This window comes from Indicator indicator, chromosome 15 (genome assembly GCF_027791375.1).
Source record: "Indicator indicator isolate 239-I01 chromosome 15, UM_Iind_1.1, whole genome shotgun sequence".
Classification (NCBI taxonomy): domain Eukaryota; kingdom Metazoa; phylum Chordata; class Aves; order Piciformes; family Indicatoridae; genus Indicator; species Indicator indicator.
The window spans coordinates 13,269,435-13,282,301 of record NC_072024.1 but is presented as its reverse complement, the minus strand read 5'-3'; the positions used below and the strand labels follow the sequence as shown (position 1 = coordinate 13,282,301).

The 12,867-nt window shown below is 40.0% G+C and overlaps 1 protein-coding gene across 1 annotated transcript; it reads right to left on the bottom strand.

Annotated features, from left to right (window-relative positions):
• Window positions 1–4,279: 4,279 nt before the first annotated feature.
• On the bottom strand, window positions 4,280–12,368 carry SEC61A1 (SEC61 translocon subunit alpha 1). Its single transcript, XM_054387706.1, has 11 exons — window positions 12,330–12,368; window positions 11,747–11,812; window positions 11,566–11,644; window positions 10,524–10,655; window positions 9,653–9,762; window positions 9,272–9,425; window positions 8,571–8,731; window positions 7,623–7,820; window positions 7,113–7,304; window positions 5,450–5,526; window positions 4,280–4,646 (listed from the first exon to the last, which is right to left on the bottom strand). The coding sequence occupies exons 3-11, from the start codon at window positions 11,624–11,626 to the stop codon at window positions 4,460–4,462; spliced, it is 1,272 nt and encodes a 423-aa protein (XP_054243681.1). The 5' UTR covers window positions 11,627–11,644; window positions 11,747–11,812; window positions 12,330–12,368; the 3' UTR covers window positions 4,280–4,459.
• Between the last annotated feature and the right edge of the window lie 499 nt (window positions 12,369–12,867).

The window sequence follows — 12,867 nt, the reverse complement described above, 5'->3', positions numbered from 1 at the left end:
CCAGCTTGGCTACTGTCACATTAGCAATAGCCAGAGGATTGCTAGAATCCGGCCCACAGAAGAGTTTCAATTTTAGCAGATCCATCCAGCAGCGTATTATAAACCAGCAGCTTAAAGTCTAGCTGACCAATTAGGTTGCCAGCTTGGGATACTGATTTTGGTTTCAAATGCTTCTTTCTTTGTCTTCTTTCCAGTCTGACAGCCTGCCTCGGTCTAGGCTTAGATTGCATAGCAATATCCAGCAGACCAGGTGACCATAACAGTAACTGCTCCTTCACACCAAGCATGCTTGAAAAAGATGTCTACCATGTTCTAATACCACAAACTCTCCAAGAAGAGATGATAATTTGCAGCATTTCAGCTTAAAACAACCCCAATCCCTGTCCTGATTCAAAGAAGTGCAAACTAATACTGGCGATCCCTGCTGCCAACTTTTTACGCGGCACGACCCGCACCAGCGCAGCAGGGAAGGCAGCGGCCGCACGGGCGTTTGGAGCAGCTTTAAGGGGCATTTCCGCCGTTCGCACCGGAGCCTCGCATCGCGGTGTAACATTGCCACCAGGCGGGCAAGTGCTCCCCTCCGAGCGCTAGCGCGGGTCCTGCGGGGGGTTCGGCGGAGCCCGTTTGACAGAGGCGCTCCCCCGGCACAAGCGGGCATTGTTTGAACACCTGCACAGCTCTCCGTGCCGCTGGGAGCCTGCCAGCAGCGCCGCTCGCCGCTGGCCGCGGTTCAAACCCTGACCTTTTCAGTCAGGAAGCTGGGGAAGGCTGGGGGTTCGTGTCAGAAAGTTGGCAGAGGGAGCAGCTGGAGAAAGGGATGCGGCAGGCCGTTGAGCCGCGTACCGTGCAAAACAGCTTCCGAAATGTCACTGGGCTCCCTCCCCTGCACTTTTCCCTTCTACACTGGTGATAACACTCTGTGGCTATCGCACGTCTTGAAGGCCATGAGCTGGCTGTGGGACAGACTCAATGCACGCTCAGCGCGCAGCAATGCAGCGGGAGGCGGTTTCAGCAGTACGGGCTGATTGAGGACCCGCCAGTTGTGTCAGACCACGTTGGGAGGCGAACAGCTTTCAAAACCCTGCCCCATGCTCCTCAAAGCTGTGATAAAACTGAAAGCCACCTAAAGCTTGTTATTCCTTGCTCCAAGAAGGAACAATTAGGAAAAGCTGTTACTAGGGCAGTCGCTCCCCTCTGCCAAAAGCTGGCTGAGAAATCTATTTCACAGGCTGACAGCCTGTTTACAGTGCAGGGACAGGGCTAGCCCCAGAAGAAATCAAGGGAGCACAGCAATGAAACTTTTCTGAGAGTAAAGCAACAACCTTTATAGTTGCAGCCAACAAAAATTTAAAAACCAAAAACCCAAACAAAAATTGGGGGAGGGGAAAAACCTTTATTTGGCATCTCAAAATTTTGTGGGACAGGCCCTAGGAGTAGGCGAACTAGAATAAACCAGCTGGTTTGTTAAGGCTTCCTGTGTAATGCTGACAGGGACAAAAATCCAACACCCAGCACATCAGTGCTATGGTGCAAGTTTTCACATGATATCCTAGAGCACAGGAGAAAAAGTGATGCAAAGAATTTTGCACTTAAAATACTACCAACAGATTTCAGACACTGCCTTGGTATTAGAATTTCACCTAGCTGCCTTGTGGTTAACTCATCACATCTACAGTGCTTTGCTTCAGTTACTTCTGGGATCAAATGTATGATGATAGCAACCAGGGTTACTAATGCAAGTTTCCGAGGGAGAAATATGAGCAAGGGAGAAGCGGAGCTGGTGTGGTAATATACTTGGAAGTTCTTGCATCCAGCACTCTATCTAAATTTCCTTTTAAGTACTAGAATATTTGTAGTTAGGAGAAATTTTTCCTTAGTTGAAGTTAAATTTAAAAACTTGAAGCAAAACAATATTAGGAAGATCACAGGTTTGACTGTTTTTTTTTTTTTCAGTTAGCATCCTGTTACTACTACCATGCTGGAAGATGAACACCACTTCATATGGAAATACAATCTTTATTAAACTGATGCACTATTACCTCACTCTCTCACTACTGACTTGTGCAGTGCCTTTGGATTTCCAACTCTTCTGGAACAGGAAAGCCCAGAGGAATGGTTAAGGTTCTGTTATTTTGGCAACTTATTGTTGAGAGAAGACCTTGGAGGAATTTGTCTTCATATTCCACTGAGACTCTACACAGCTGTTTTGAAAGGGATTGCTTTCACAGTCTCCTAGGCCCATAACATCATGCTACAAGTGTTAGAATGGCAGCAGCATTCAAAGCACCAAAACCCAGACATTAGCTCCAAAGATGTTCTTTATTTTGTTATAAAGCAGATTGTTGAGGCATTACTTCTTTTTGTGAACATCCACTGTAAGATCAGCAGGTCCTGATTTGAGGACATAGCTGCTTGAAAATAGACAAAGATTTCACCACTAGACAACAAAAATACAGATGCACAGAACAAGTGCTACTTAGACACAGAAGAGCCAACAGTCTAAGCTGCACCGAGTCAAAAGAGATGATATGACCAGAAATACAAGTACAGCTCCAGCCCAGCCAGAGCTGCGTGCCCAAAAGTGGAGTCCTTTTCATTTCAAAACAAAATTTGTGTTGGAATTCCCAGATAAACAGTAAAAAAAAAAAAAAATCCCCAAGGCAGAACCACCATACCATGCTCCTTCCCTCTCCTTTGAAAGTCACTTTTGAACTCTCTTATTTCACATCAAAACTGTGCTGTGGCATATTAGTACTTTATGACAGACAGAAAAAATATCAGACGTAGTGTGAAGTAATAGCAAAGGGCTGGTAGCGAGCATTTCACAGGTACTTTATCCCAATAATTTAGTTCCTTTTACAATTGTCACCCCAGGAGTTTCACTTTTATTGACAGGTGCATCTCATTCCACATTTGCAGATTTCTCAGGCATCTGGTATTTGAGCTCAGGGCATTAACAAGGGCTTCTGGATGTCATCTGTTCTCCTTGGGTATGTAACAGAGTCCCACCACTCCAAGCAGAAACAGTAATTCACACACTGTCAGCCCAACACACAGAAGTGCATAGAGGGCTTGTTGATGCAGCGTAGGGAAACACTCCCAACGTTCTTACTCCTCCTCATCTGGGTGTCCACCTTGTCCAATACTGACTGAGGAAAAGTGTATTTACAAGACTCATACACAAGTATTTGCATTTGGTCCTAGGCACCAGAGCAGTTATAACAATCTACATTAAATTTGGAAAATTAAGTTGTATCCTGATCTATTAAAGCCTTTTACTGTAACTCTTTCCAGTTTGAAGGTGTGATGGTCAAAAACTAGGAGTCCCAATACCTTCAAAGAAATACTTTTCTATGCACCATCCAAGTCAATGAGATTATAGGATGGAAAAGTCTTTTACATAAGCAACTAAGAGTTATCTGACAGGGGTCTCATATTCCACATCTGTAGAAACAGACAAGTAACACAGACTCTTTTCAGGCTCCTTTGTGGTAATGAGACCCAAAATTCAGTAGATATGAGTAATCTGATAACATCCCAATTGCTACAAGACTAGAATTTTTTATCAGTGAAACTTTGCAAAGAGCACAAGCAGACCTGCATCTAAGCAGCCATAACATCCACTTCTTTTCAGCTATCATCAGAACCAGAAGTACTACTGCTAATGACAATGAAAACTAATTAGAAGGTTTTACAAAGCTGCCCGTATGACCAAGTTTCAAAGTTGCAACATTTAGGCACAGACTCTGGCAGAATCTTGACTGACCTGAGTTTTCTGCTTATGAAGGAGGGGTGGTGGGAAAGAACACACTCCCATCTTATACAGAAACTTGACAACAGTCTCAAGCCAATATTCAACATCTGACAAGGTCTAGTATAGCAATTACAAGACAAAGCATTTGGAATTGAAGACATCAATTAGGAAAAAGAAACAACTGCCTTCCAAATCTGCCATACTGGGAAACGCCCCAAACACAAAACTGAACATATTCAACACTGTTTGTGCTTACAACCATAATTATGGAACGTGAGGACTAGAGGGAGACTTTTTTCTTCTCACCACTACTGCAAAGGAGCTGCAAAAACAAGTTAAATGAAAAAAAAATCCCTTCCAAACATTCTTTTATGAAACAATTACCTGTAAAAGTTTCAGGTATACTAAATTTGATATGGGCTCAAAAAAAATTTCAAGAGTCACTGAACTCAATCCAATTCAGAAAACCTAACACACAATTAAAAAAAGTTTCTTAAAAAAATTTTTTTTTGCACATTTTTCCTCTTTTATAAAATGCAAACAGTATGCTAGAAAAGTTTGAACATAAGGGAATGTGCTCTGGAAATATTAAAATATGTGTTCAAATAGAATGATATTATCAAGTTTATGTTACTTCTTTTCAACTGACTGGCTATATTTTGAGAATGTTCCTCCCCTCTTTCTGGGGTCCATGAAAAGCTAGGTTTAGAAAAGAAGAGCTCCCATACTGCCAACTTCACTCTGTTCCTTTACAAAAATTTCAAAGTACTGATAAATGATAGTGACAGCGAGCAGAATTCCAGTTCCAGACCCAATTGCCCCAAGAAAGTCTGCCAACACAGAGAGAGCACCAATACAGAGACCACCAAATGCAGCAGCTGTAGGGATGTACCTGCAAAACATGAAATAAGAACAGGAATTAGAGTTTGCTCAGGAAAACCAGTCTCACAGAACAGCAAGACCACAGAGATCATCTGACCAGGTGATTAAGAAAAAAGCAATGACGCTACATGAATGGAAAAAAAAGTCAGTGGCACAATACTCTCTTTTCATGGGTCTACAATTCAAGATAAGGAACATGCAATAGTACCAGTAGGCTGTATACAGTAAGGAAATAAAAAGCTCAACCTGACTGGAGGTAAAAAACACTAAGTTCAGAAGTTATTACAGTCTACCCTGCAATTAGGCACGAAGAGAAAGCTTATGGCTCCTAGCTTTTCAACTCATCTACAGATGACTGAAATCTAAAGTTACAACATTTCTGTAACACAAAGGAGATTTAGAAAACCTGGAGTCCAACCCATGCCTAGATTTAAGTAACTACTCGAATTAGAAGCAAGGTCTGTGTGAAAACAACATTAAAGACAGTAACACATTAAAAATCACAGTGAAAAAACACTTGTGTGTCACTCTGAAGTAGTAAAGTACACTCAAATGGTCACTACTAACAATCCTACGGATAAAAAAAAAGAACAGAAAAATACAAGCTCCAGAATTTAAGTGCATTGTCGAATTGTAAGGCAAGAATACACCGTGCTGTACAAAATCTACCATTAGTGAGACAATATTCTGTCTTGCACATGTAACACTGAATTTGAGGTATCTGTGTTCTAGGAAAATGGAAGTCCAAGCAAAACTTACCATGTGTGCCCCCAGAACACTTTGCATTAGTAGTCTGTGAAACCTGTAACTCACCTGTTTAGTTCATGTACCATTGAAGTTTCTCTGTGGCCTCGCATTACCATTTGTTGTTCTTTCAATTGTTTGGCAACCTGTATGGAAGCAAGGAAAGGAGCAAGTAAATTTAGCATCGTTTGACAAGGCCACAGGACTTAGTACTATGGGAAACCAGAAGCAAGACATTTCAGTGAATGGTGGTGAGTTTGAAGTGGGTTTGTATCGCTTTGGTTTTTCATTGTTCATCTCAGTTTTAAATGGCCAGCATTTTAACTTCAGATAGACTGCAGTCACAGGTGCTTTCCCACACTGTCACTTACCTAAAGCTTTTGGGGTAATTCTGGTCTTATTGAGAAAAGGAAAATCTGGAAATAGGTAGGTTCTCATACATAACCCAAATCCTGCTCTGCCACCTAACCTTCTCCTGGTTGGAGTTTAGTAGACTTTACCAAACTCATCCTACAAAGCCTCCATTCCAGTTTCCCACATTCAGTTGAGCGAACTATTGGGGCCATCCTAGAGACCACATTACTTAGAAATAATTCCTTATGGGAACTTTATCCTTATATTGCATTTTTGCAATTGTACAGGGTTACAGTAGAGCCCTGCAAACATCTAAGTGGAACCAAAACTCTAGCAGGGGAAGTTAAGAAGGTGCTTGTTATTGAATCCCTGTGTACTGAGGAAAATACACTTTCAGATGATTAAGTTGCCAGTTTTCCACTGGCATATGTATATATAATGAACACTTTAAAAATTATTTATCAATTTTTATTTCTGACATTGTTTACATGAACTTAATATAATTTTATTCAGTATTATGGAAGTATATTAAAGTGTTAAATGCTGTTGCTTTACACTGAAATAAAACCCTGGCTATTACATGGCTGTGAGCGTCTCCCTGAATGCCTGACAACAAGCAGCCAGATTCAAGTCCCAAAGAAGAGTGCTACAGTAACTGTGTAATTGTTATATATTTGTTAAAGAATGGATTAAACTATTCCATATGGCTGCCAAATCCGATTTCCTACCCTAAACCACACAATACAGACATACCACAATGACAACTATTTTCCATCTTGTTTTCCAATTCAAATTCAGAAGGGCACAGTTGTTGAGTATCAAATATCCTTTAGCAAATGGAGGTTTTGAGAAGCGAGGCTCAGGTATATTAATGCTCTGCACTATGTTCTCAGTGCTCTCAAGATAAAAATACCCCCTAGTAAATCTTATCAAAGAGAAGTTAAGAACACTCTGTGTCAGGCATGGGTAGTCAAGCTTTAAACGCAGCTTCTTTAAGTGACAACTGCTTTACACATGGTGCACCTGCCATTTGGCACTGGAAGAGTTTCTACTTTTCTTTGGTACTTTACCTGTCCCCACGCTCATATGTTACACATAAATGTTCAAAGTTTCCTGATGCCAATGAAAGCAATTATTTGAGCTTTGCTGCAGTTGTTTTATAAAAAGCAGCAAACAGGAAAGGAAAAAAAAAAAAATTACCCCCATTCTGCCCTCATCTTCCCCACTGACAAAAAAAGACATTGTTTATACAAGCAACAAATATTGCCAACAAGATAACCAGCATAACAGCTATTTCAGAAGAAAGCCAGTCTTACTCTTACACCAGCCCATTTGTTTTCATCCTGTAAGCTTACATAACTTAGCATTTTAAACTTACATCTTTGGCAGAGGAACCAGAGACTTCAATCCATGTCTTAGAGAAGAAAGCACAGGAGCCCAACATAAATACGATATAGACCACTGCATGTACAGGGTCTTCCAGCACTGAAGAAAAAGACTCTGGAGGTGACAGATAATAACAAAGTCCACCGACTGGGTAAGCACGAGCAGGGCCTCCAGACGACGTGTCCTAGAGGAAGGAAGCAAGAAGTCACCAACTTTCTCATTCTCTCAGCCACTAGACTAAGCCTGGGTTTTTACCACAAGCAATTTTTGAGTGTAAATGGAATACAAAAAGGAACAGCCCAAAGCAGAAGGTAAACAGACACCTACAGTCATCACAGCAGGTCTCATACTCTACTATTAATTTAAACAAATAATTGATTTAGGAGTTTCAGTGTATGTGACCACCTGTACAAGTGTGCAAATGTTTAGAAACCATCTCTTCAACCATGCGTTTTAATGACGCTCTCACAAAGCTGTATGCAAGGTTAGAAGGAATACTCACAGACCAAGTGCCCAGCAGGCTAACCAGCAAGTTGCCACTGAAGCGGGCAGAAAGCATCTGGGAAATCACATACAGGTTGGACACCAGGGCAGACTGAAGAATGATGGGAATGTTGGAAGTGTAAAACAGCTTGATAGGGTAGGTGTTGTACTGGCCACGGTAGCGAGCAGACTTGATGGGAAGATCCACTCGGAAGCCCTGGAAAGGTTTTCACAAGAAAATCTCCCATTACATCTGGACACAAACCCATACTACAAGTCATAAGTTGCAAGTGCAAAGCCTTGACAGCAACAAAAAAACCTGTCACCATTCTGTGCAAGTACACATACTTTATCTAGAGGCCTACTCATGCAAACACTTCTGCAAATGTCTGGAAACCTTCAAGGTCATCTGAACACACACACATATATAACAAGGTATGAAAGACAGAGACATGAGAAGAAATGTAAAATTTCAGGAAGACTGAACGTAGTGTCCAGGAAAAGAAATATTAGAATTTTCTATATTCTTCAGCAGTTTGCTGCAAACAAACAGTAAGACGCAGACATGCTTAAAAACTTAAAAAACCTTTCAAGTATTTTCCAGCAAAAAGCAATAGCTTTGAGGTTAGGCAGTATTGCATACACACATTCATCTGGGGATTTTTGTTTGAGTTTTTTATGTTGTGGTTTGTCTGGTTTTTTGTGATTTTTTTTTTTCTTTTGTGTGTGTGTGGTGGTGTTTGTTTGTTTTCCCCAGAGACTTAAAGCAGCCTCAAGTCTTTTGTGTAGCTACATTAAATGTGAAAACTAATTAAGGGAAGCAAGCTTTAAATGAACATCCAGATGTTCAGGTACAAAAATGAGTTTTCTGAAGACACCAGAAAGTAAAAATATAGTTTCCTGGAGAAGGAAGAGGATTACAGATCTACTTCCACATAGTTTTACAGTCCTTTTTTTCTCAACTGACCTGGAAATAAATTACAATAGCAAAGACAAAGATGGTGGCAATCAGGTTCATAAGGTTGGGGAGATTCTGACGGTAAAAGGCCTCACGAAGAGCTCTGACTTTGTCTGTACGAGTAGCCAGAAGATGGAACAGAGCAATGATGGCTCCCTCAAATTCCATGCCTTGGAACAGAAAAGAAAAGTTAGGTGAGCTGTAATCATCTCCAAACTTCAGTGCTTTCTCCCATTAGGCAGGATTGAGAATAGGATTTCTCCAAATCTTTTGCATTATCTTGAGCATGCTCTCAGACTTGTACTACTGTCATCTTTCACAGCAGATGTTACTTGCAAGACTTTCTTTAAATGCTCCTGTGGTGGCTTAGAAACTAAATCACAATCCAACATTGTTTGTGTGAAAGCAAATGTGATAATCTTACTTAAATTATTAGACAGCACCAAACAAGATCACCTCCTGACAAGTTTGAAGAAAGAGGTTTCTGGGGCAAAGAGTAAGGAATGCAAGAATGAAACAGATGGTATTTGCCAGTAAGTTTGGCAGTAATGTTAATACAGTATCAGTCTACTGCTATCAAGTTTCTAATCATGGCACCATAAGAAATTCAAGGTCAGGAAATATCTTGTGAGATACTACAAAATTAAAAAGAAATGTCCTTGCACTTGCACAGGAGTTGTATTGACAAGATTCACTACATGGCATATTACCTCGTCCTGTGTTCACTGTGGTAGGGCTGAATGCTTTCCACACAATAGTCTCACAGATATTGGTAGCAATGAAGAGAGAGATGCCAGAACCAAGGCCATATCCCTTCTGTAGGAGCTCATCCAAGAGCAGAACTATCAATCCAGCAACAAAAAGCTAGAGTAAAAAAAAAAAAACAAAACAACACACCGAACCATACAGCATTAGTCCCATCTTTTTAATGTTTGTTAAAAAATAATTTGTACTAAAAGTTACAGAAGGACTATGTATACATGAGGAGGCAAGCACACTGATCTTTTTTTTCCCGGCACGTAGGGCAGGCAGTGCCTCATGCTCATTTTTATAACTTAGAGAGGGAGTGTAAGTAGAGGACTAGAAATTACCTGAATTGTAATAAGCAAGCAGATCCCAGCACCCATCTCAGATGGGTCTCCATACATCCCAGTCATTACATAGACAATAGACTGTCCAATGGTAATGATCATTCCAAACACTGTAGAACAGAAAACAAAAAAGCATGCATTTGTTCCGGAGATTTATGCCACTGTGCAATTAGAGAAATAATTTCTTTGCAGAGAAAGTTGGGAAGGAATACATAAGCCACAAGACGTTTAAATTAAAGGGCAAGTTAAGTTTCCTGTCTGAAATCTGGTACTGAACACACAACTACAGACATTTCAGAAACAAATACACTCAGAAGCAAGCAGGTTTGGTTACCCAAGATTGCTACAGATACTGGAAATTCTAAGGCTGTTACAATATTACCTTAGCAATCTATGATTCTTTTCTCCAGTAAACAGACCAGTAGGTAGTGTGGAACAGCATCAAATAGGTAAAGAATACCCTGAGCACAGAGAGGTTCTTATTGCTGAGAAAAGAACCATGCTTAAAGCTGCAAGGTAGAAACAACTCCAACAAACACCTTCATCATCATTAACTTTGTCAGTTTAACAGTGATCAACACAGTTCGAAGGTTGGGCCCCCACAACCTACATAGTGCTGAGCTGATTGAGTGAGATTACAGCAGCAATTACAACCACATAGCTACTTTTCCTCTTCACACCTTCCCAAAGCTCAACAACTAACAAGCCAGCCAGCAGTCAGTAAAAGGCTGAAGGAATACATATACCTACAGCACACTATGACAGAAACCCATCTATCTGGCTCCAGCACTCATCACATGCTAAGTTCACACTTCCTATTGTTAGGGTTGATACTCTAAGCCATCAGCCTTTAGTATCAGCTGCTACTCACATTTCTGTGCTCCATTGAAGAGAGCTCTGTCCTTCGGAGTGTCACCAACTTCAATGATCTTAGCACCTGCCAAGAGCTGCATGATGAGCCCAGAAGTGACAATAGGTGAAATACCCAGCTCCATCAATGTACCTGCCAGACACAGGAAGAACAATGAAAGCAAACAATGTGGCATACCATAACCAAGCACCTTGGAAGTTCAAAGTTTTTTTCCCACCCTTCTTGACTAAGAATATATAAAACTCAAAATCTCCTTAAATGTAAAAGGCTTCAATCATAAGAGAAGCTTGTTAAAAGCCAGTCAGCACTCAGTACTACAAAAACTATGTTCACTGGAAAATACATTTGCTGCCAGGAATGGATTTGCTCTGCATGAAACAAGGTAGGAATTTGCTTTCTGCCTCTGATAATCAATCATTTCATTATTTGCAATTTTAAACAAGAAAACACAAACATTTTTCAGGAGCACACCTGAAGCAGCACACATGTTTTTATGCATATCTCATGATGATATAAACTGACAGACAGCCCCAATGATACATAATGACAAAACAAATTCAGGAAACTGTCACCACTTCTAATTCATACCTGCATTGGAAAACCTCTACAAGAAACTGAAATTTATACAAGCTATCATGAATTCTAATATTCTGCAAGACAGACTCAAAGATGTCACACAGAAAAATCAAAACACACATATAATATGGTCTGAAACACAAATTAAAAAGCTTGAAATACATACAGAAGATTGCAACAGCAGTGATGTGGGTAACTGTCTCTTCCCTAACCCTTTTCCCTCTAAAACGCTCCTTGGCTTTTTGTACATGGAACAGGTTGTGCACAGCCAACAATAAAGTCATTTTGTCCACAAAGCTGTTCCTTTCCCAATGCCACACTGGCTTATGATTTTACATAACATCTAAACAGACTCTTCCCTCTCTACTTTGTTTTTGTCTTCATTAAAATAGAGTGCAATGTAAGAATGAGTTAAAAAAATGTTTTCATTCAAGCTAAAAGTGCCCTCCTGAAAGACTGACTGTACCTCTATTTGATGCCAAAATCACTCTCATCCAGTAGAAAGGATCTGCTGAGTCTGATGACATGATACCAAACAAGGGAATCTGCATTTCCAACCAATAGAAGAAAATAGTATTAAATCAGAGATACCAAAACATCCTTTAACCATTTCTGTTGCTACTTAAAAACATGAGATAGAAACATACCTGGCAGCATACTAAGAAGATGAAGAGTGTGATAGCTGTCCATAGTACCTTCTCCTTAAATTGAATCTAAAGGAAAAACAAAAACCAAAGTAAACAACCCAAGATGACAGAGCTGTCAAGATAACAATCAGGCAAATTTTCATAACAGCTAAAGCACACTTGATTTTCTTGTGAAGGGACAAAGTACAGGACATCCTAAAGAAAATAACTCTCTCATCCCTTTCATACTATGCAAGGCTAAGGAAAATCACAAAGCTTTATTGAGACTTTAATTCAAATAAACACTGCCAATGAAGGGGATTCTAGTACTTCCACAGAAATGAATCTTAGATTTTCATACAAAAGAGCTGCTGGTAAGAAAAAAAACAAATGTAAGACAGAGAAGCTTATCTTAACAAAAAAATCTTTGATTAGAAGTAAAGACTGATGAAGTGCTACTCTGGTTTACACTCTGACGTGTACTGCTTTCAACATCACACCACTCACTGCTATGGCACAGCCATATCTGCACAGTTGCATTTACCTGCAAATACATTCTTGTGCAAGCACATACAAGCCTATGAACAAGATTGTATTAACTTACCTTCCGCTCTGGCTTTTGGATTTCAGGCAAGATAACACAGAAGGGCTTGATTACTTCAAGAAATTTTACTGTATGGACAAAAGTTAAAAGACAAAGTGAACACATAAAGAACACTGAATAAAGCACAAGTAAAACTGCATTTGAACATATAGGTTTTATATCAAAAGTCCCAGTTAAGGACGATGGTTTGTTGTGTGGGTTTTAAGCTAAATTCTTATCTGTTCTAAACACAGATTTAGCTAGTACTGGAAACAGAGAAAGGGAAAAAAGCCTCAGTGTTTTTCTGTTAACAATGCAAAAAACCCACCCTTGCCATTGCTTTGCATGAGTTTACAAATCAATACCCTTGAACTTTTATTTCATAGTAGCTTCTCTAGTCTGGCATTTGAGAAAGGAAATAAGCAAGACAGTTTTTTAAATCATAGGTTACTTTTGGGCCATGCAACTTAAGAATTCCTACATGCTGTTCATAAGCAACAATTCACTTAGTTTACAGAACTTCTCATGCAATCTCCTCCTATTCAGGGAGACCAATCAG